This window comes from Hippopotamus amphibius, chromosome 13 (assembly GCF_030028045.1).
Source record: "Hippopotamus amphibius kiboko isolate mHipAmp2 chromosome 13, mHipAmp2.hap2, whole genome shotgun sequence".
Classification (NCBI taxonomy): Eukaryota; Metazoa; Chordata; class Mammalia; order Artiodactyla; family Hippopotamidae; genus Hippopotamus; species Hippopotamus amphibius.
This window is the reverse complement of record NC_080198.1, coordinates 16,729,003-16,752,832: the sequence shown is the minus strand read 5'-3', so window position 1 is coordinate 16,752,832 and position 23,830 is coordinate 16,729,003. Positions and strand designations below refer to the sequence as shown.

Here is a 23,830-nt window from a genome sequence, read left to right as displayed (position 1 = left end):
GAATATTTGGCCAGGAAAACTGTATGCAACACAGCCACACACACACGCACACGCGCACACACACACACACATATATTAAAGACTAATGGGTCTTGGGGACTTCCCTGGCGGTCTAGTGGTTAAGACTCCACGCTCCCAATGCAGGGGTCACAGATTTGATCCCTGGTCAGAGAACTAAGATCCCACATGCAGGCCACAATGAAGAGTCTGCATGCCGCAACTAGGGGGCCCTCAAGCTGCAACTAAGGAGCCCACGAGCTGCAACTAAGGACACTGCCTGTGGCCTAAGACATTCAATAAATATTAAAGTTTCCTTAAAAAAAAAAAAAAAAAAACTAAGGAGTTTTAATATGTAAAATTATTTCCACGCACTTAAAGTTCTTAGCAACCACGGCTGTTTTTCCCGACTAGTGTACAGCAGAATTCAAAATACTTTCCAGAATGTCATGGAAGCGTTAGCATAAATTACTAAAACCTTGTAAAAACAAAAATGATAATTTATTATTAGAAAAAGGCAGTTTCTGATGAAAGAACCAGGTGTCCTATAAGAACCACACAACAAAATCTTCATTTCTGCAGGGTCATTTACTCGATGCAAATATAAAAGAGAAGCAAGTCTCTATCCAGCTACTGTACTTAACAAAAAACAACAGAGCTTCAGTAACGACAACCTATTGATGAATCAAAAAAAAAAGTCCTACTCACAGCACCACCATCCAGAGCATCTATCAATGCCCTCAATCTTTATCATTAATTTGACCTGCAATAAGAGAACAGGCAACAATATTCGCTGCTATAAGAGAATAAAAGTTCAGAATCACCCTAATAGTTTTGAAACATAAATACGATGATTTACAAACTGAAAGAGTTAATATCTTTCTGCCCTGGAAACAGAACATGTGGCTAAGTTCATTTCTTGCTTTGCTATCTTAGAGAGGTGAAAAAGTTAGAAATACATGGGAATTTGAGCAAGTTATCATACATATCTTACATTTCTGGCTTTCATAACTAATCAATGATAGACACTGCACAGTCACACAGTAATCCAAGGCAGATGTCTCTGGCTGGACAATCTCAGATGAAGCACAAAGGAGAACGCACAGCCAAACGATTAAAATAGACTAGTTTTAAATCTGCTGCGTGATAACTATTTATTCTTTTAAAAACTGAAAGAAAAATAAAGAAATCTCATGGCATTAACAATGATAACAGCTAACATTTACTGGCTCTTTACCATGTGCTGGAAATTATATTGAGCACTTAAGTGCTTTATTTTACTTAATAATCCAACCAATCTTATCAATGGGCTATCACCATCCTCACCACGCAGGTGGGAAGACTGAGAGAGAATGACTAAGAAAGGTGTCCCGTCACAGGGCTTGAAAGAGGTCAAGCTCGGATTTAAACCCATGATCTCCCATTCTAGACTTCTCTGTACTAACTTCCTGTTCATGTGGAATGTAGAAGAGAGTGCCATGCGGGCTAGCAACCTCTCAGGTCCCACCCAAGATGCTTCACTTGTTGGAGTTCCAAAAAGTTCCACAAAGGAACTCATTACAGGAGGTCTCACCCAGGAAACCAGTATCAGAACAAAACTCCAGCTCCTCATTGAACTATTTATCTCCGGAAGTCCCAACGTGAAATGCCCAAAGACACCTAGGTTTGGTCCCACACTCAGAGATCTCTCTCCGGGGACAATGGACACCAACAGAGACAATGCCTGAAACAACATTCCCCAGCCAAACAGCAATATGCAGAGAACAATCAAGTTAACCATCTGCACCTCCGTGACAGATGCAATCAATCGCAGGGGAGAAAGAAAGGGGGTCCTCGTTTTCTAGAAGCGCCTTGACCTAGTCTGTGGTCCAGGAGGGTTAGACACAGGCTTTAGGTGACCCTGACTATTTTAGGACTAATTTACAGGACTGAGCCGTCACGTGGAAGATTCAACGCGTGAAGCTGGGGGCGATGACAGAGAAGACAAAAGCTCTGTCTGGGCTGAATTCCTTTCATTTCTCTAACTATCAAAGGTCATTTCCTTTTCTCCGACACCCTGAGCTTGATTCTGATTTTTTTTCTCTCCACTCCTCTCCTCTACGCAACCTGAACTACTTTTGTTTAATTTCTGATTCTTCAGAAGAACTACTGAGAATTTAAACACCACACTTCACACAACACCATGTTTAACAGGTTAACCTTAATTCCTGCTTAATCATCTAACCTGTTCCTGGGTTCAAAACGCAAAAGGATAGAGGCCATTTAAATGATTCTAATTCAATTACGTTCCACCGAGGGAAGAGACGTAGAAATGGAATAAAGACAAAAGCTCTCATCAATACTGCATTCTCAGCTGATCACAGACATCATGTTAATAACTGACATCGTTCATCCAAAGGAAAATTTAACCAGCATTGCTCTCTTTTGGTGGTTTATCATAACCCATGCTTTTAAACTTTCTCAATGGCCTGTTATAGTAAAACAAAGAAGGGAAACAGCTCTGGGTCACATAAACAGCTGAATAACCGAAATATCAGCCTTTGGAGGCAAGTATTTATAGCAATGCTCTACACTGGAGAAACTGAGGCTCTGAGAAATGCATACACTTGCTAAAGATCTCAGGGCTGGCAAGAGGGAGCGGCGGGGCTGGAACCCAGGTCCACGGGACTCCAACACCCATGCTCTTCCTACTGTGCTGGGAACCATACCCTAAACCCCTTCACCTCAAAGGACTCAGCCTTCACATTAAAATTTCATGAAGGATGAGGCATCTAATTAGCTTTGTAGAGTTTTAAGCAAGGCTTCTTTGGACTATGCAATAACAGCGGCAAAGATGAGAGTATCTATTATACCCCGGAGGGTGTCATAAGAATACTGTGCCCTTGACAGCAACAGGGTGATGGTTAAGATCTTGGACTTCAGAGTCAGAACCTGAGTTTAGCTTCCTCACTCTTAGAATGAGGGTAATAATGGTTACTTCTTGAAACATAAATGAGACAGACTACCACTGCCCAGTGCCTCCCTACAGGGCCTGGCCAATAACAGCAAGGGCTCCAAATGCCAGCAGAGCACAGGGTGGGCCGGACACTAGCGCAGCTCAGCACTGAGGCCGTGGTGCTGTTTAACCCCATACACGACTCTGCTACAAAATCCCAAAGGAGAATGTCTAATCCCAAGTTAATTTAGTTGGGCTACGGCAAGTTTGGGAGAGCGGAGGCCTGCAGTTAAGCAAATAAAGACATGCATCACAAACGTCTGGCCATGTGATGGGAGCTATTACGTCCACGTACATGTCTCTCCTTCTCCCAAGTCTGGAGAAAGAGCGGCCCATCCTCAGAGGACTGCTCAAGTGCCAGGAGACAGATTTTATCCTGGAGGTGGTGGGAGAGAGACACGATAAAGAAGACAAGGGGAGCAGCTTGGCCTGGACCTTCCGGGGGCGTGGAGATGGCACAGGCAAAGGGTACCGACCAGGTGGCCGTGGGGCACGAGGAGGTGAAATCAGACATAGGACATCCCCAGGCCTGGAGGGAGATGGCCCCTGGAGCAAAATGGGGCGGGGAAACAGACGGTGGCTCACAACAGGACAGGAGAGACATCAAGTCCCAGAAAGTGTGGACTTGGCTATGGACAGTGGAGGGAGGAGCTAGGGGCCCCGGATGCCCAGGTATTGCTGAGACACGGGGACACCTCCCACTTCTACCAGATAGTGAGTCTTGAGGGGCTGAGACGAAACGAAGGGTGAAGAATAGAGGGGAAAAACAACAACAACAACAAAAGCAGAAAGGAGGCAGCACTTTTTTGTCAGCTTTGCCTAGAGCCACCCCCCGTTTTCTTACTCTTCCCGAATGGCAGGGTCTCTTGCCTTCTGGACCCAGGACTCAGGGGGGAGAGGAGCTCTCACCAAGGGCCCTGGGCTGGGGATGGATAAGGAAGATGCCTCCATACTCTGGGGTCCAGCACCAGCACTGCCTCCTTGGGGAAGGGGCACAGACGCTCTAACAGACGCTCAGGACCCTGTTTCCATCCCAGATTCCAACTCAAACAGATAGGCCCATAGTGTAGTGTAAAGTCTCCTCGGGAGGTACTGAGCTCTTTTAGGATTGCGGAAAGGCAGAGAGAGTAACCTGGGAGTAGGGGGTGTGGCGTGAGCCGGCCACAGCCAGTAAGTTACAAGCAGAAATAGAAACTCCAAGTTCAGAAATATACAGTCGATTCTGCTTAAAATAAGCTTGACCAACATATTCGAGCATGTCACTACTGGATCAGTGTTAAAATCACCTAATTTATAATCTGCTCAACTCAAGGTCTAACTGCACAAGAATTTGGGGGGAAAATAAAAGTCACAGTGAAAAAGCAGAAGTCAAATGTACTTTGTCAAAAAGACACTTTATGGCGGCGGTTTTTCTTTTTATGCATCCAAGAATGCAAACTGTCTTCTACGGCAAATTCCCTCTTTATTTCAGCATCACTCTGTCACGCTTCTCCTCCAAATAATTCGGCCTCAGAAGCTTGGACGCCAGCCATCTCCTAATCGGTGTGGCAGCCCCCAAAGTCCATCCATGCCACTGTCAATGTGGATTCTTTCTAAAAACTCCTTTCCGCCCACTGACGGGTGTTCCTTGATTACTGCTGTTGTGGGACTCACAGCCCGAGAACTGGCTAGACTGGAAAGCTGCCCAGCGGGATGAGAGAACTGTAATTGACTGACCGCTAGTCTGTGTCTCTGGGGTGACATGACACCTCTCGGCCTCAGATTATGCAAAGCTCCCAGAGACTTGCACAGCTGGGAAACAGCTCTGTCTGTTGACTAGTGACAAGAGAGCGCAAAAATGTGGAGGGGTGGGGCTGGGGGGACCAGGAGGCAGAGCTGGCCGCCAGAAATTCTGTCCTAAAGAGATGGGGATGCCTTCTCTCCCTGTACCAAGGTGTTTCTGTCCTCTTCGTTGGTCAAACTATGTTTTTAATGGGGAAGCAGCTTGGATGAAGCCCTCCCTGTAATTTCAACTTTAATTCTAAAGAAGGGATTCTTGGAGGAAGAAAAGAAGGGGAACCTGTTCAAGCCTAAGACTGAAGGTAGTTGTGGGAATGATGCTTGAAAATGTATTTGGAAATGGATGAGACAGTCAATGTAAGTATTAGCAGCATTTATGTCACCAGAATAGGTGTAGAGAGGATGAAAAGAGACAAAGGGCAAGGGGAAACAGGGAGAATGGATCAAAGGTAAAGCTTTTCTGGAGCCATAATATCCACAGAATAGGATATATTCATCCATAAGCCAAACAAGATGTTTTTGGAAAATAACCTAAGAAATTAAGTAAAGATTGTCAGTGTTGCCCTAGGCCAAAAATATATGCGTATTTTAATCTGTTGCTATATTTAAATAACCTGAGAAATCTCTAAGTCTACTTCTCTATTTCCATGAGTTTGATTTCAGGTCTGCACCTCTCGTTTTTATCATCCACTCACTTGCCTCTCTGGTAAGTGTCTACAAGCGACATTTTCACCAACAAACAGAAAACAACAAACCGACTTAAGGTGCTACAGCATTTTCGCATTTTCACATTTCCACATGAACCACGAGGTGGTTTCAGTTTTTGAAATCTGACCATCCAATTACCCAACCTGGAGCATTTTCTTGTCCAAATCAGAAACAAAGCAGACGCTACCCAGCTGTAAAGTCTTACATTCTGGCTTACAGGAAGGTGGGAGCTCGGCCTGGCCCCCCACTCCTTAACTTTGTTAATTGCAGTGGGACAAGGATAAACACACGTAAACATGCAGTAAACTCATTTTATTCATGGCTTTAGCCTCCTCCCTTACACCTTGCTCCAGAGCTGCTACCCAGATGCAGTGAAACGGACTTGAATACCCCTCTTTCACAAAGTTGCCAGCACTGACACGCGGAAGAGAAACCTAGAGAATGGGTTGGGTCACCTAGGGGCAGCTTGAGGCTTGCAATGAGCCTATGACCCTTCGAGGAAAACCCCCTTTCCTTCTTCTCCATTAAACCATCTCCAATTTCTAACGTTTCTTCAGTAATTTACTTGAAGAAGATCCCCAAACCTACAGGTACTTAATAAACATTCACTTAGTAAATGTTCGACCAACGCTTGGTGAGCCTTACTACGCATGTCATGTTCATCCTCTCATTTAACCCTAATGCCAGTCCTATCAGCTGGCACAGCAGTAGCTGTGGTGGAGATGAGGCAACTAAGGCTTAGAAGAGGTTAGAAGATCCTCCCAGAGACCCTCAACAATCAGGCAGAAGGAGCACAGGAACCTGGACATCGCGGATGCCAGGGTCTGATACTAATCACACCCCAGTTCAATTCAGGGGCCCCTGCAGCTGCTGGTAACACATCCGACCATGCATCCAATCCGGACCCACAACCTGAAAGGGACTTCACCCCCTTCCTGATTCATGTGCAGCCCAGACACGAGATACCTGAAAACAGCTTCAAGCAAAATTCTAGGGGTGATCCCTCTGTCCAGGACCCATTTCTGCACACCCAGCACCTTCTGTCAGGGGAAAAGCTCATCCAACCCCCCTTCCTGGAGACGGGGCTGCTGTAGAGCCCACGTGCACACAGTCTACACCGTGGCTCCGCCCTTGGCGCTGCCTGTAAACACGCACGGGATGGGGGAGAAAGATGGATGCTCGGGTCCATCTGTTAGTTATTTTCTTTACAAGAGTAATCATTATGTTACACCACTTCCCTTTCTTATTGGAACAGGCTTATTAGAACACCATCAGTCAGAGGGGACAGAGGTGACCCATGGCTAAAAGGCTCGGGTGAGCAAAGAACAGTAAAGACGTGTTGTTTTCAAAGGCACACGTAGGTGTGTGATTGATCCAGGGGTGAAAGCCGCTCAAGCTCCCCGTTGCACCCAGCGGTGCCTATCCCAGTGCCTAGGACGCAGGGTGTAAGCATGAAAGGACCCAAATCCAAAGAACACACTTGGAAGAATTTCATTTCCTTCCTGCCATCAACCACTCTTTAACTTACTAGATTCAAAAGTAAGGTGATGAGGCATGATTCCATTCAGGACACCATCTCTCTCTCTGGTTTTTTTTTTTTTTTTTTTTTTTTGGTCTAATTCTCTTTTACAGCCAGGACCTGTTTTGTTTTATACTCCATGTGCTCCACACCACACCAGACCTCTGAAAACAGGAATTACAGCCTGGGGTGAACACACTTCATCACCATGGACCAGAAGCCATCAGACCAACTTTTTCCATCTGTAATGGGTTGGGGGTACTAACCTCACAGAGTCTTTCTGAAGATGCACCTACATCTCTAAGCCACGTGGTACCTGCACGTAGAGTAACAGTCCTTCGGCAACCTGTATGAGACTCTGGAGGGGACACTGCCTCAGGAGAAAATACTGTTCTCATTTTGGTAACAGCTTGGAGTCAGGTGCTGGGTTCAAATCCCAGCTCACACACTTAGAATCTGGGTGACTTCTGGCCTGAACCTAGCTGTTTTATAATCTATTTCATAATCTGCCTCTCTTACCAATAAAAAAAAATAAGATGGGCAAGCTAATGTGTGTACATATACAATGTGCCCTAAGTATATAGCACCCAGTAAAACTCAATGAATGTTATTACCTTTCCTTTTAAGCTCCTTGGTCTACAGCCAACACAAAACCGCCTTATAAATAGATTCTCTCTCATTACATATATTTTACAGAGAGGCAAACATCATTTCTCAACTCAGAAAGAACCACTTACAGATAAACGGCAACAGAATTTCCAATTCAAATTATTCAGTTATGATTATTTAAGCCAGTGTAGCTGGGTAACATATTTGTAAGCCAAATCCTAGTTTTCTTTATAAATCACTGAAATGAAATGGATGCAACAGCCCACAATTCCTTTAGGTGAACTGGGTTGTTCTGTAACATACACCATGGAATAGCCATTTGCTGATGCTTTTCAGAAACAGAAAAGACACTGAACTGTGAACACTCTAATAGATACATTTTCAAAGTGTTTGGACATCTGGAACACCTTTCCATACAATTGCCTATTAGATTCACTTATCTCCAGGAGTTCTGAAATGGACAAAATCGTTTCTGGGATTTGGGGCTTCATACAATTTGATCTGGGGGGATCTTGGGAAACAAAAAGCATGCCTCCCACAAACCTGGAAACAATTTTGTTAACTTGCAGGTCACGGAAAAACTCATTCATTTTTAAGAGTGAGCTAACAAGCTCTCTCTGGGTTAGCAACCTGAAAACGTTCGATGGCTGACAAGACAGCCCTTTCGATCTTGAATTTACTCACTGAACAAATACATATCGAGAGTTCACAGAGTACACAGTACCAGGACACAACCCTAAAAAACACACACGTGGTCCTTCCTTTATTATCCTTCACAGACAATAAACATCTCTTCCCGTTATTCCGTTACAGCTGTGATGAAGGCCATGCAGACAGAGCATCAAGGTGAGCGTCTCAGGGCACCAGACCTAGTCTGTGAGGTCAGCAAGGGCTTTCCACATGTAGTGATGCTTGAGCTGGGATGGGAGGGATAGAAAAGTTCTCTAGTCATGAGTGAACCCTAAGTGCTGACAGAAAGGCAGGGGGTTGGAGGGGAGAGTTGGAAAACTTGCTGGTTACCTAGTGATGAGCAACTGGAAAGATTATTCCGAGAAGAAAAAAGAGCAAGTGCAAAGGCCCAGGGGCAGGAAGGAGCTCAGGCGGCATAGTCACAGAACTGCCAGAGACCAGTAAACCTGGGAAGAGAGACTAAAGTGGAGAAGAGTACAGGAAGGTGGAGGTCAGAAGGATCCAGAGTGTGCTTGATCTTATATGCACCCAAGAGACACTCAAGGCACAGCAGGGTTTAAGGAAGAGTGATATCAGATTTAACATTTCTAAGAGATGAAGGATTCCCAGTGCTAGGTAACTGGAGGGGAGTAAGAAGATACAGAGGGGGAGGAGCTGTGGTCTGGGCAAGAGGTGATGGGGGTTGAGACCAAGGATGATTTTGTGCCGCAGGGGACAATGGGAGCGTCTGGAGATATCTGTGACTTGTCATGACGTGAGGAAGGCTTCTGGCATCTAGTAGGTAGAGGCCAGGGATGCTGCTAAACATGCTATAATGCACACAACACCCTCCCCACAACACACACACACAACCAAGAATTACCTAGCCCAAGATGCTAATAGAGCTGAAGAAACCCTGGTTGAACCAAGGTGAACATCTGATGGGACAGGAGAGCAGTGAACAGAGTCAAGCAGTGTTTAGGATGTAAAATCAACCAGATTTAATGACAGACTGGACGGAGGGATAAAAGAGCAGAAGCTATCAAGGCCGGGTCTTGAGTTTCTCAACAACTCCAAGGAAAGTTATGCCCGGAACTTTCCCTTTCCCAGAAAGCCAAAGAAGTTTTGGGTTTTTTTTTTTGTTTGTTTTGTTTTGTTTTTTTTGCTCTGGAATGCTTTTGCTCGTAGAATCAGGTGGACAAGTCAGGGTGAGCAACTGAGGCTGGGAGCCCAACTCTTTAACATCCTTGGGCATAGCATCACCTAGTCTGTTGTAGCCCGGACGGGGCTTCAGATTGATTCAAGATGCCTCTCTGGGCCATGTTACCTATCATATAACGGCTAGGCGGTCTGGGTTTTAGAACTTTAGAACTGGTCTTTCATAAAACGTTCAGGAACGGATGTTTAGACAATGATCAGTGAAATCATAACTGTGTGGAGAAGACCAACACATGTTGGTCTACGTCTGTATTTGAGCCTAAACTCTTTGTCTAGCTGAGTAGCTACCCAAAATGTGATAGGGGGCCCAGCACAAGCTGGGAGCTTGTTAGAGATGCAGAACCTCACGCCCCACACCAGCCCTGATGGATCAGGATCTCTGAGGGTAAGATTCGGGAAACTGTAGTTTAACAAACTCTCCAGGTGATTCCAATCATGGGACGGTTTGAGAAGACCTGTTCCAGCTCACCTTTTAGGGCAGGAGAAACAATGCCTATGTAGGTCCAAAACCCTAAATGCTCAGCTGGTACCCAAAATCCAAAACCTACGATTATTTAGATCATGCCAGATCATTTTACGGAACAAGTTCTAGGCCTTGAAGAAGGGGTATGCAAAATCTTCTGAGTGTTTCCTATCGACTGTAGCCTGTAACAGGGAAGTAAACGATGGGACTTTAAAAAAATAATAATAAAAGTGTTGTGCATGCGAGTTTCCAGGCAGTATAAATCCATCTGCCTTTTAGAAGAGAATAAACAGTACCCAGCGGGAGCAGAGAGTCCAGCCAATGAAATAAACAAGTTCTTAAACAGCTTGCAGTGGGAGGGGTCTGTCTGGCAGATGCTGGAACAGCAAAAGCTTTCCACAAGGGCCGCTGAGGGTTAACTTCAAGGCAAAAGGAGCGAATTTCCCTAAGGCCTGGGCTGAGGCCGGCCAGGGTCTGAGGCCAGAAAAATGAACTCGTGCAGCTTTCAGGCCAGGCGGTTCTTGGCTGTCCTCAAGCCTAGGACTGAGGTCCATAAAAGTCCCGAGCGGGGCTCCGACTTCAGAAGGAAACTTTCTTTGTAAGCTCAAAAAGCAACATCTTGTCCCTCAGCTTAATGCCTCTGATTATCCTACTGACTGACCTAACAGAGCTTCAAAAACATCCAGTTCTGATTCAAGCATCACATTTTTGATTCTGAGAGAGAGTTTACCCAAACACTCCAGAAAGAAAACAGAAAGGCAAGAAGAAATAATAAACTAGCTTAACAATGAATGATGTATAAACTCTGGGCGAGTGAATGGCTTATTTATAAATAAGCATCCCTTCAAATTACACAGGAAGTCCAGATGACAGCATAAACAGGAGAGACTCCGGGAACTCCTGCGCCCCAAACCCGGCGCCCGCTTGAAGACCCAGCTCTGCCCCTTACTTTGGTGACTCGCAGGCTCACGCCAGTCTTTTGTACGCCTGTGCGGTCCTGGGTGAGCCTCAGAGCTGTAAATATTTGCCCTTCGCCCAGAGCCGGCCAGCTGCTGAGGCTGCAGCTGACAGACAGGCCTGAGGCCAGGATGGGGTGGAGGCGGGGAGCAGGGGAGTCGGAAAACTTGCAGGCCTGGTGTGCGCTATGGAAGAGGGGCCCGGGAGAGGGCAGGGAGAGGCAAAGCAGACAAGCAGATGCAGGCCCCTGGGGGCCCCTCAGGCAAATACATTCTCTTCTGCTACAACGGGCAGCCAGAGTGGCAGCAGTCGGGCCCATGCCCCTCCCCAGCTGGTGAAAATGTGGCCTTTGCAGCCAAGGAAAGCTTGATTCTCATCGGGTGACAGTGGCCCCTTCAGAGAACACGTGACAACTCATGGAGACATTTCTGGTTGTCGCAAGTGAAGGGAGGGGGTGCTACTGGTATCCAGTGGGTAGAGGTTACGGATGCCGCTTAATGTCTGGCACTGTACAGGACGACCTCCCATAACAAAGAAGTTAGGGGCCCAACATGTCAAAACGCCCCAAGGTTGGTGACTGAGGGAGAATCTGAATCCCAGCCCTGTCTCCTGAGTCACTGTTTGACTCTGGACGAGTTCTGTGACCTGTGCCTGCTTCCTCATCTCAGAGGATTAAATACGGAATGCATACAGAGTGCTTGCTATGTACAGCTGCTGGTACGTAACAAACCCTCGGTAAATGGTACATGCGGTTACATGGAGAGGCGACATGATAGCGGTTAAGAGCTTGGGCACCTGTGGGTTCAGAACCCAATTCCGGCACCTAGAAGCCGTGACTCAGACACCTGACTGCCCCTAGCTGATCCTTAGCTTTCTTCATCTACCAAACGAGAAGCAACGTGCCTCCCTTACTTGATTAAAAAGGAAACAGCTGAGAAGCAGGCTTAGCACAGGGCCTGGAGCAAAGCAAGCCTCCAGCAGCGGTGGCTGTTATAATTACACCAACTCCCAGGACGAGGGGATGACTTACAAAGGGAGGAGGTTAGAGATGACCTGCAGGCAACACTTGTTGAGCATTTACTCTCCGCCAGGCACCCTGCTAGATCCTTTTCATATGTTCTCTCCCTGAAGGGGGTAAAGAACCTATTTTACATTTAGGGAAATGGAGGCCCCTGGAGGGGAACCTTCACCATCGCTCAGCGGGTTAGCCAAGAGCCCAGATTCGAAAACAGTTCTCATTCCAGAGGCCTCCCTGTCAATCATTACTTTATATTTGGTGATGGTCCCTTTAATTCTTCCTGGAATTCTTTCAGATCCTGAGGGAATACCACAGAGGCCGCCTGGCTGTGTTTCACCAACTGTGTCACATCTCCAGGCCCTTACTTTCCAACTTGAGAGAGCTTAAGCAGCTTGCTCAAGGTCAGCCAGCTAGCTGGCAGCAAAGCCCACGCTGGAATCCAGCTTTTACTCCAGAGGCCTCTCCTCTGGCAGCCTTCTCAACTCAGTCTACACGGGCTGTGGCTTCCTTTTATTCTTTCTGGAACTCCTAAGGGTGCATGGATATAGTTTACACCATGTATCAGTATCTTACCCTGCCTGTCACGTTAGGATAGGAACCACGTTCCCCAACCTTCAGAGACGAGAAGGGACTTCCCCAAGATCACACAGCTGGTCTGCAGCAAAGCCTTTGCACAGTTCTGACTCTGAAGCCACACTCATTCTTACTCTGCGCTAGTCGCGGATTCCTTTCAGTCTTTCCAGAACGCCCTGAAGCTGCTGGAGCTATACTTCACCCTGAGTCTTATCTGTAAGGACCACAGTTTCCAAGTTTAGACTGATCCCCCGACCTGCTCACGGTGATCTACCTGGCAAGCACTGCCAGACGAGGGAGACAGAGGGGCTCCCGGGATCCCCGTGCCCAAAGGTTGGGGGAGGCGCCCTGGGGACGCAGGGGCCCGGTAAGGGGTCGGGGCGGGCGGCGGCCGCCTACCTTGCCGCCGGGCGGCGCGGCCACGCAGCGGCTGAGCGAGTCGAGGCGCGCGCTGTACTCGGTGAACTTCTTCTGGTAGCGCAGAGCGGTCATCTGCAGCTCCAGCTGCGCGGCGGCCAGCTGCGCCACCAGCGACTTCTCGCGCTTGCCCGCGCGCAGCGCCTCCTTCTTGAGCGCCTTGTGCAGCGCGCCCAGGCGGGCCTGCAGCGCGCCGTTGTGCGCCCGCAGGGCCCGCGCGCAGCAGTGGCCGCCCGCGCGCTGCTCGCCGTGCGTCAGGGGCAGCCCGCAGCCCTCCTGGCAGCGGCCCACCGGCCGCGCGTCGCACGCGTCGCGCATGTGCGCCTCCACGTCGCGCCGCAGCAGCACCTGGCCGCAGCCCGCGTGGCGGCAGCGCGCGGGCGCAAAGTCACAGCGCTCGAGGTGCTCGGGCAGCTGCTGCAGCTTGACCACCCGGCCGCAGCCGCGCGCCGCGTGCGCGCACTTGATGTCCAGCTTGAGGATGAGGCGCTTGAGCGGCAGGACGTGGTTGAGCTCCTTGGCCGAGAGGCGACCGCGGCAGCGCGCCGGGCAGCTGCCCTCCTGCACCACCCAGGGCAGCACGCAGCCGGCGCAGAAGACGTGGCCGCACGGCGTGGTCAGCGGGTCCTCCAGGACCTTGTGGCACAGCGCGCACTTCAGGTCCGGGTCCACGTCGCCGTCGAAGCGGTCCAGCTCGAAGCCCATGGTGGCGGCCGGGACCCGGGGTCGCCGCCGGGCGGCCGGCCGCCCCCTCCCTCCCTCCCTGCGAGGCAGCCCAGACGCGCCGGCTGCGCCGCCCGCCCGCTCGCTGGCTCTCCTCGGACTGAGCCTAATTGCTCCAGACTTCCTCGGAAAATGCCCGAGGAACACAACTCCTCAGCCGTATTTGCGCGAGCGCGTGCGCGCACACATCCTGCCTCGGCTGCTTCTCGCCCGCCCCCTGCAAAAGGGAGGAGGAAGGGAGGTGAAGGAGGGTGGGAAGACCCAGAGGCTCGCCAAGCGGACCGGCCCGCCCAGCACGCCAGCCTGAGCCCTCCTCTCCGGAAACTCTCAACTCCGCTCTCTCGCAGTTTTCGCTATAGGAGACAAAATGCCAGCCGGTAAAGGCTCAGTGAATTAGTTAGCAGCTGAGGATGCTGCGGTCGCCCAGACGGGCGAGTTCTCCTGGAGCCCCTTCCGGACCAGATCACGACTTTTTACTCCCCTCCCCTGCCTCCTCTTTTCGTGGCTGATTGTAGAGAGCGAAAAATATCTTGGGGCCCGCCTATCTCAGCACTTACGGTCTTTATTTATTTCATTCCAGGGAAAGTTACAGAGCCTGCGGGACGCTCCTGCAGCTGCGGGTCCGACCAGAGGTTCAGCGGACCCCGAGGTTTGCCAGACCAAGGTTTCCAGGCGCTGTCGGCGAATCGAAGAGGGCCAGTTTTGGGGGACGAGAGCTGCTCGCCGGCTGCCGGGGGCGGGAGAGGCTGCTGAGCTGGCTCTGTCCGCTTCACCTAACACCTCTGAAGCATCTGCAGTGCAGGGTGGTTTGCGTTGTGCTGGGCCCTGCTACATCGATCCCTTTAAAAGTCATCCGTACAATACTGTGAGAGAACGTCAGTTGTACTTAAAAATATTTTCCCCAGTTACAAAAGAAGTAACTCTGGTTTAACAGTGTTAAAAACTCCACAAGTTTAGATTTTGGAGACGTTCCCCATAATCCCCCGCAATCCTGTGAACTGCGTTCCTTCAGTTTTCTTTTGTTTTGTTTTTTCCCCTCTGTATGCACTTTGTTATATGTCCATTTGCCAATTCAGGAAACTTAATCTGAGAGAAGGCAAAAAATAAAATACTCTTGCAGGCTCTGCAGAGCCGTCTTTCCCAAATTCTAACGTGGATGCAGACTGTAATCCTGTAGGTCTGGGATGGAGCCTGAGAATCTCCTTCTGAAAAGAGCCTCCAAGTGGTGCTGATGCTATTACTCTGTGGATTTCCACCTGATTGGAAAGTGGCCATCCATGAATCTGGACTTTTTTCTTTTGCCGGGGGGGGGGGGGGGGGGGTATGGGGGTGGGGGGGGCGTGGTTCAAGTAGGACAGGTTTCAGCAACAGTTCTGAGTCTTAAAGGAATACTTTGAGATTCCATCCTAGGTGATCAATTTATAGCATCATCCACGGATTTGGTGATTTTTTTTTTCTCTCCCCAGGCTCTAGACTAAGAAACATCCCGGCAGCATTGGTAAGGAATCAAGCTGTGGCATTCTCATTTGGAACATGCTGCCACCTCCTGAATAGTGACGTGGAAAAGGTGGATCTCTGTGTTTAGTATGGCTCTGCGACCTGGAAAGTGGAATTACAGCATCCATTTTGTCTAATTGCTTTTACTTCTCTCCTTTATGTGGCTGTGAAAGCCCCATGACCTTCACTACTTAACTGTTTCACCAGAGTGAAAGGGTTGCCTTGATGTCCGCAAGGATTACTTGTTTGGCACTGACTTCTAAAAAGTTGTCGCTGATTAGATTTTTCAGTGCCTTGTTGAGGTCACTGGACAGTGTTCTTTCATCAGTGTTGGTGGCATTTGTTGTCTGTTTGTGGTAGGGACTTTCTTTTAATTGCTTAAATCAATTAATGCATTCCTTTGCTAGCTCCTGAGGTGGAAGATAATTGGCTTTTGTTCAGATAAGCATGTGCCTGAAATCCTCCTTCGCTGTATTTATGAAGCTGCTCACAGGTTCTCAGATAATGGGTAAGAAACACGATCTTTCACCAAAGGTGTGTGGGCCCGTCAGTTTTACAGGGTGGGCCAGTGTCAACAGGGTGATAATCTTCAAACCAAACTGGTTTTGAGAAACAGGGAGAGCTCATCATACACCATAGATGGGAAATTACTGCTTAGTTTGGGTCTAGGCTTTTCTTAAGACTTGTCCCCCCACCCCACTGCCAGCTGAGAGGCTGTTGATGAAATGCTACAGCTGAGGCCACAGAGAAGCTATAGCAGACTGTGGACCGGCCTCTTTAGGCAAAAGAAAAGTCTGCCTGAACCATTCCTCGTTTGGTTAATTTTAGAAGCAAAATTCTTGGAGGTCAGGGGAAAAAAAAACACAAAAAACTCCTAGGATGTCAGAGTTGGCGGGTCATGCCTGTTATTTAGTGGCTGAATTTAATAGATGGGGGAATTGAGAACCAGCAAGGTTTAAAAAAGGACAGTTTAAAGGCAAGTTTTCTCAATTTCTGCTTTCGGTCAAGTAATTCTTTATCCTGTGCACTGTGGGATGTATAGCAGCTTATCTGCTTACCCACTAGATGCCAGTGGTACCCCCCTCCCCCCCCACCAGTGGTGGTCAACCAGACATTGCCAACGTCCTCGGGAGGCGAAACTGCCCTAGGCTGGTTTGGGGCAGCCCTTCATTCATTGCTAATGTCAGATGGTGCTAGGAGCTGGTGTCCTCTACTGGCTGTGGAATGACCTAGTGAATGTGACATTGTGAGAGGGGTGTTAAATGGAAAACTAAGGCACCACATTAATAAACACGATTACAAGTGGTAGGAAGGTGAACGTTTAGTGTGGCAAGTCCTCTGAGAAAAATGGCTGGTTGTTCCGACATGGGTTAGATACTTACTGTAGCGTCTCAGAAGCATCCGAGTGTTTATGAAGGGATGGTTCCTGTGGACAAGAGCATCAGTCACTTTGCAAATGATTCTTACGGCTTCCACCATCTCTGCCATCACCCCTTCCTTTTACAGTCTGATTCTGCGCTTTCTAACCAAGGCGTGGTCCCAAGCCTAGCAAAGATGTGATGTTCTTACTTTCCTTTCCATCAACGTGTTTAATCAGAAGGTGATGATAATGTCTACCATTTTTGAGCTGCTACTCAGTGCCAAGCATTAGTTCCTTGTTTCATTAATCCTCACAGCACATCAAGAGGCAGATGTGCTGCTGGCCCATTTCACAGATGAAGAAACTGAGGTTTACAGAGGTCATGTCAGTTATCAAAATGGTAGTCAGGAATGTAGACAGGAGGACTCCAGAACCCTCACTCTGAATGTCTGTGAGCACATGCTGCCTCCTCCACAACCCCTAACTTGGGACTTATTACCTTCAAATGATGCAGATAATCCCTGTACACCTCCAGCATTACTCCTCTCCCCCTTCCCTCTATCCGTCCTCAGTTTCCCCTGGGCTTGAGATAATCTGTGGGTTCAGTACTAGCAAAAGCAGAAGAAGAAAAAAAAAGGCAAGTTTTTTTTTTTTCTTGTTTTTGGTGGCTTCCCTAGGCTTAAATATTTGTACTCCACTAGCTGAAATAGCACCAGACAATTAGATTAATAAGCATCTTTTTTTTTTTCCAACCAAGTAAAAGTACCGCCAGAGAGTAGTAACGTATGTCTGTCGTCCACAAACAAGTGTGAAACGTCTCAATCAGATTGCGGGCCTCCTGTCATAGGCAATGTCAGCCGTTCTCGGGCCTGGGAGATTCGCTTAGCCTTGAGTAGGGAGAAGAAGAGGTAATGTTTGACCCTGGAGACTTTGGTAAATCAGGATGAGTTATCATAGTTGGCGCATTGGACAGAGAACAGAAAGAGTAGGGACAATCCTTCTTACAAATCTGTGCAAGAGTCTGATGCTGCACATTGACGAGACCTCCATCAGTGTCCCTCCAGATCGGATTAGCTTCTACAGCAACGTGTACGTTCCCTGGTGTGACACACATCACACGTGAAATCTCTCATTGTGCAGATACTATATGCTAGGAAGGTGCTGTTCTGGCATGAGGTGACAGGGTGAACTCGATGGGTGATGCTGCCTTACTGAGCCCTCGTTCTAGGCAGGGGAGAGGCAGGCATCCAGAAACAGAGCTTCCTGAGACAACAGTGGGATGGGATACGTTCTCTCGAGCAGGGCTGCTCAAAGTGTAGTCAGGGACACAGACGGGCATACCCGGGGAGCTTGTTGGAAATGCACAATCTCAGGCTTCACCCAGGAGCTATTGAGTCAGGACCTGCATTGTAATAATATCCCCAAGAGATGGGCGTGCACTTAAAACCTGAGAAGCACTGCTATAAAGACCATAAACCAAGCCGACGTGCTGGAGAGAAACTAGAGGAGACCGTTCCAAATAGAGAAGTCTGCTGAGAGGAAATGAGATGGTTCTTGAAAGATGAGACGGGCCAGCAATAGTCAGCAGGAGAAGATTCCAGGCAGAGAAGCAACAGGAAGTGCAGTGGTCCAGAGAGAGTCAAACTCTTGGTTTACTAAAGTTGCATGGAGCATGCCTAGAACTTACAACAGGCTGAGAAGAGGGGAGAATCGAATCAAATAAGGGTAGAAAAGTTGTAAGGAGCCAAACATCCAGGGGGTTGCAGGGTGTACATAGTAAGGAGTGAATAGCTTTTGCGAGTACTGGACAGACAGCACTGAAGGGTGGAGAAGCACATTTGGTCAATGTCTAGTTCTCACCCAACATTCTGTTAGAGAGTCAGGGCCTTGTGTCCACATTCTGTCTCTCGTGTAACACTCATTCATGTTGAATTAAGAGACTTAATTCATGTTGAACAAATAAGTGTTCCTGCTCCCTGCTCCACATAAGTTCCTGCTTCTAGGAATCTAAGCACAGGTTGATGCTAAGAGCATGAGTATCTGTATCCCCGAATAACTTCAACAGGCCTCTGTGGCCTATTTGGAGTACGTATCATCATTTAGAACATTACTCCCAGAACAAAAATGTATTCTGAAATTGGCAACAACCGACTGCCATAGAAACAGCTGGACCATGGTCTGCTTGTGAATTGTCAGGCTTTGCAAAGAAAATGTGTGTGACCAATAAGATTCTAAAGACTTGTGGCATTGTAGACATTTGGAGTTGGAAGAGAACTTCTCTTTTTTTCCACAAATATTTACGGAACCGCTATCATATAGAGAACTTAGAAGGAAAGAATACAAAAAAGGACAAAGGACCTAACTCTTCCCTTTAGCGTGCTTCCAAGGTCCCCAAGGTTGCCAACTGAGTGAAAGTACAAATAGTTCTAATACAAAAACAAATGTATTAAGTATCTTATCCAGCCCCAACTATTCATTAGCGGAAGAGGAAATGAAAGCTCAGAGAAGTTAGATGACTTTCTAAAGATTTATGATGAAACATATTGTCATTGCAGACACCCAGATACCCTGCACTCCAGTATAGTAGAAAAAGGATTGGACTGTCAGGAGATGTTGCACGACATGATCATTGAGTGGCCTGGGGTCAATCATGCGAGTTTATGTCAATACGAATGTGTGTGTATATGCAAGTTAATTAGGGTAAGCAAACCCCACTTCTTAGACACCTCACCCTGAAGAATATTTTTTCACTCCTGTCCCCTGATGTGGATATCCATGTGGTCACTCAGAGCCCCAGGCTCCTTCCATCTCACGGCTCTGCCCTCCTCAAGTCCTCTCCTCAAAGTCATCCCCACTGAGTCAGTAAATGGGGGGAAAGAATGAAAGATTGTTCCAGTGACCAGGCCTGGGAATGGCGTACATAACTTCCACCACTTTCTACTGGCTATAATCTCTCAATCCTTGCACATTGATAGCAAGGAAATCTGGGAAATGTGGTCTAGCTATGTTCTTTGGAAAAAGAAGAATTAGGCTTGGTGAGGATCTATATATCCACCCTGTGCACACCCACATGTGTGCATACACACTTACGTGTGTTTACACGCTTATACATATGCACATACACACAGGCAGGGAAAAAGATTATGTTGAATTAATAAAACACAACATCCAAACAGCCATGGAATAAACAAGCTGGAATTGTATTTCTCTCTCACGTAAAACCATATGATTCACAGTTAGCAGCCCAAGGCTGATGTGGTGGCTTCCAAGTCACAAGGACTCAGGATTCTTTTACCTTCCTGCTCTAACATCTACGGGACCTGGTCTCTATGCTCACTTCACAGACCAAGACGCCCACTGCAGAGGCAACAATTCCAGGCAGAAAAATGGAGGAAGGAAGGAAAGGCCAAAAATGATGCCCCCTTACTCAGCCAGCCTTCTTCAACAGCTTTACTGGAAGCCCCGTCCAACTATGTTCTCTGACAGCTTAATAGCAACCCCTAAATGCAAAGAAGGGAATTTGTGAAACATAGTCTTTTATGAGGGCACACTGCTTCATGGAATATTAAGAGGGTTTTACCACAAGCTATCACTTCACGCTCAGTAGGATGGCTAATGTCAAAAAGACAGTAACAAGGGTTGGCAAGGATATGGAGAAATTGGAACCCTCATGCAGTGCTAGTAGGATTATAAAATGGTGCAGCCACTTTAGAAAACAGTTTAGCAGCTCCTCAGAATGTTAAACATTGAATGACCATCGGACCCTGCAATTCCACTCCTAGCTATATTCCCAAGAGAACTGAAAACATATATAAATACAAAAACTTATACACGAATGTTTACAGCAGCATTATTTGCAATAGCCAAAAAGTTCAAACAACCTAAATTCCATCAACTGATAAACATATAAATAAACTCTGGGATATCCATGTAATAGAATATCCTTTGCCATAAAAAGGAAGGAAGTACTGATTCATGTGATAACGTGGATGGACATTGAAAACATTCTACATGAAAGCAGCCAAGCACACAAAAGGCCGTCTATTGTGTCATTCCATTGATGTGAAATCTATAGAGACAGAAATTAGATTAGTGCTTGTCACAAGCTGGGGGGAGGGAGAAGTGGGGGGGGCCTGTAATAGATCTGGGATTTCTTTCTGAGATGATGAAAATGTTCTAAAATTAATCGTGCTGATGGTTACATAACTAAAAGCTACTGAATCATACACATTAAAAGGGTGAATTTTATGATATGTGAATTATATCTCAATAAAGCTATTATAAAAACACAAAAATATTAATAGGGTTCTGTTAATAAGGGAATGGTGGATATTAGATACACAGGAAGTACTCTGCATGTGTCCGTATTCACGCATAAGCTTTTTTTTTTCAAAATTATATCTATTAAATTAGGGTTTATTTTCTTATCCATACCAAAGACTATATTTTTTAAAATTACTGATTTGAATTGCATTAGAACTCTTTTTGCCTACAAATTTTTGACATCCAGTTGAAAGTGACTCAGGCACTAGGGAAGAAAAAAAAACCACTAGGCCACATCACTGAAAAGTCCAGGGGTAAAAATGGCTTCAGGTATGGCTGAATCCAGGTGTTTACAAGAACACATTACAAATCTGCCCTGCTTGCCTCTTGGTTGGCTTGCTTCTCACGCAGGCTCTCCCCACATAGTTACACAGCCCCTGCAATCCAGGTTTGCATCTCACCAGCTTATCAACCCCAGCAGAAAGAGCATCTCTTTCCTAATAGTTAGAATAAATGTCCTAGGCATGATTGTTGGCCTGCCTCAGGTCATGTGCCCATTCCTGAACCAGGGACTGGGGACAATCACCCCAGACCACAAGAAATAAAGGTAGGGGAGGGAGTGGTCTCCCAAAGAGATGCCAGGAAGGCAAAAAAATGTATGCCTACTACAGTCTTACTATAGAAGTCATCACTAGTCCTAAATGGGGGAGGAAGCATCACCTGTGAAATATATGTATACCCATTGTCTAGGAATAAAATTTAAAAAAAAATCAGCCTCCCTAACTGCTATACCCTGATGTGAAGTAATCACCTGTGAAGGGAAAACAAATACACATAATAAGTCAATGTAATGCTCTTTTTTTTCTAATTTGTCTTTCAAAAACACAAAGTTTAATCTCTTACAGTTCTAGAGGTCAAAAATCCAAAAATGGGTCCCCTGGGGCTAAAATCAAGGTTTTGGGAGGCCTGCATTCCTCCTAGAGGCTCTGGGGGGAATTCGTTTCCTGACCTTTTTCAGCTTCTAGAAGCACCTCACATTCTTTGGCTTACGTCCCCTTCCTCTGTCTTCAAAACCAGCAGTATAGCATCTTCAAACCTCACTCTCTCTTCCTAATAAATACATTCAAAGAGACTTTTTTTTTTTTTTTTTGTAGCAATAGACCCTCTTCCTTCAGCTAAATCACAGGAAGATACAGTTTCTAAAGTCAAATTTAAACTCTTAAAGTTTAAAGGATATCTGTCTCTTTAGTCAGTGCCAGATCCCCAGGGACAGTGTTTGGCTTATAGTGGACACTCACTAAATATGTAGCTTGCATATGTAACTTACTCAAATATTTACTGGTCCCCCCAAAAATTCTGGTTTCTAAAACCTTACAGATCTATGATTATTCCTGAAGAGAAAAAAACCAAGGAATCCAATTTGAAGAGTTGTAATCTCATGGAATCCCCCATCAAAAATAAGACCCTCACAGGTGTATGGGAAGATATAAAATCATAAAAAGAAATACTCATAAATAAAAAACAGTATCCCGGTTCTGGTTCATTGGGAAAATGAAAAGTTCTATTTAGGACTTTTTTTTTTAATTTGGAAAAACTGCTTTTTCAATATTTAGGTTTCACTTTAAGAAAGCATGTTTTTTAAAATAAGCAAGCTCTTTGAAATCCCTGCAGCTCAGGCCTGTGATCTAGGAACTCGTTCATTTTAATTTTCCTCCTGACACCATCTCCATCATTCTCATTTACTCCTGTCTGTAAAATTATGGTAATAATAATCCATGCTTACCTAACTTATGGTAATAATTACTAATTAACTCTTTTTTATATCTAGAAACCCTTGAAGAATGTACATAGTTGCTAAATAGAATAATTTTAAGCTGATGGGGAAGATAGAACTTTCTGTTTTCAAGACTGTTGTCCCCTCCACAGGGATGGAATTTCATACCCTGCTTCCATGTCCCTTGCATTACTGATGGATTTCACAAGCAAAACCCTGCAGCGTGATATCACTTTCTCTTGTCACCTAGGACCTCAAGTAGCCAGAGCTGTGCTTGGTGTGTCATCAATGGGGGCCTCTTTGCAACAAGATATAAACCACTTTGGCACTGGCAGCAACAGAGGTCTGAGCTCAAATAACGTATAAAGAATGGCAGCTCACAAACTAGTAGATTTCCAGAGTTCCTCCCTATGGCTTCCATAAAGTATAACACAATTGCTTTCACTTAAATCTCATTGCATTAAGAAAGGCTTACCCATTGTTTGGGTTTTTTTTTTTTCCCTTGCCTTTTCTTTATATAATTTTTACAACCAAAGAATAACTTCTTTTCTTCTGGGAGGACTTCCGGCAAAACATTTTTGGGGTGTCAGCCAACCAAGAGAAATGTAACATCACTATTTTTTGAAATCTTGTCCGTAAACTGTGGTTTTGGTACCCAGATCAAGCAGGCACTTGGCAATGAAAAGGCTAAAACATAACATGAATGAAAATAGTGCCATGATGGTATGATGTTTCTAGGATAATGGTTTGTTATAGTTTAACAAACAAAAGTCACTTTAACCTTCCATTCTATTTTCATCACTGAACAGGAACAGACAGGAAGCATTTCATGAAGCTGCCCCTGTGCTACTTTTTACAGGGGCAAGAAGCAATCATGAAAAAAAAAAACCTCAGCAATGATAACCTTTTTTGATACAGGTAAAGTGGAAAATATGCCCCAACGCTGGTGTACTCCCTGTAATTTTGGCAAATAGCACACTCCATCCTGACCGAATATAAAGCAGCTTAGAAGTGGAAACCAGAGAGATGAAAGGACTTGGAGGACAGTGAGTCAGTTCGTCATTGGTGGGAATCTTTGTCGTAACTTATAATTTATCTGTGGGTTGTGTAAGTTTCAAGATGAAGATAAAGCTGGAATCAGGGAGCTCACACTGGTTTTCTTCCTGTTCCAGAACGGCAGAGTTTCTGATGCTTCTTTTAATTGCAGGAGGTAAGTGAAAGTGTGTTTCTAACTTGTGTATTATATGCTTTGCTTTTGTTTTTGTTTTCCAGAAGGGCAGTAACTGACTAG

At 46.2% G+C, this 23,830-nt stretch overlaps 1 protein-coding gene across 1 annotated transcript in view; it reads right to left on the bottom strand.

Moving 5' to 3' along the window:
- The window catches only part of PDZRN3 (PDZ domain containing ring finger 3), a 236,397-nt gene extending 222,749 nt beyond the window's left edge, over window positions 1–13,648 (bottom strand). The window contains exon 1 of the mRNA XM_057706114.1: window positions 12,905–13,648. Coding sequence (XP_057562097.1) covers window positions 12,905–13,627 — 723 coding nt within the window. The 5' untranslated portion in view covers window positions 13,628–13,648. The remainder of the gene's footprint in view (window positions 1–12,904) is intronic.
- Between the last annotated feature and the right edge of the window lie 10,182 nt (window positions 13,649–23,830).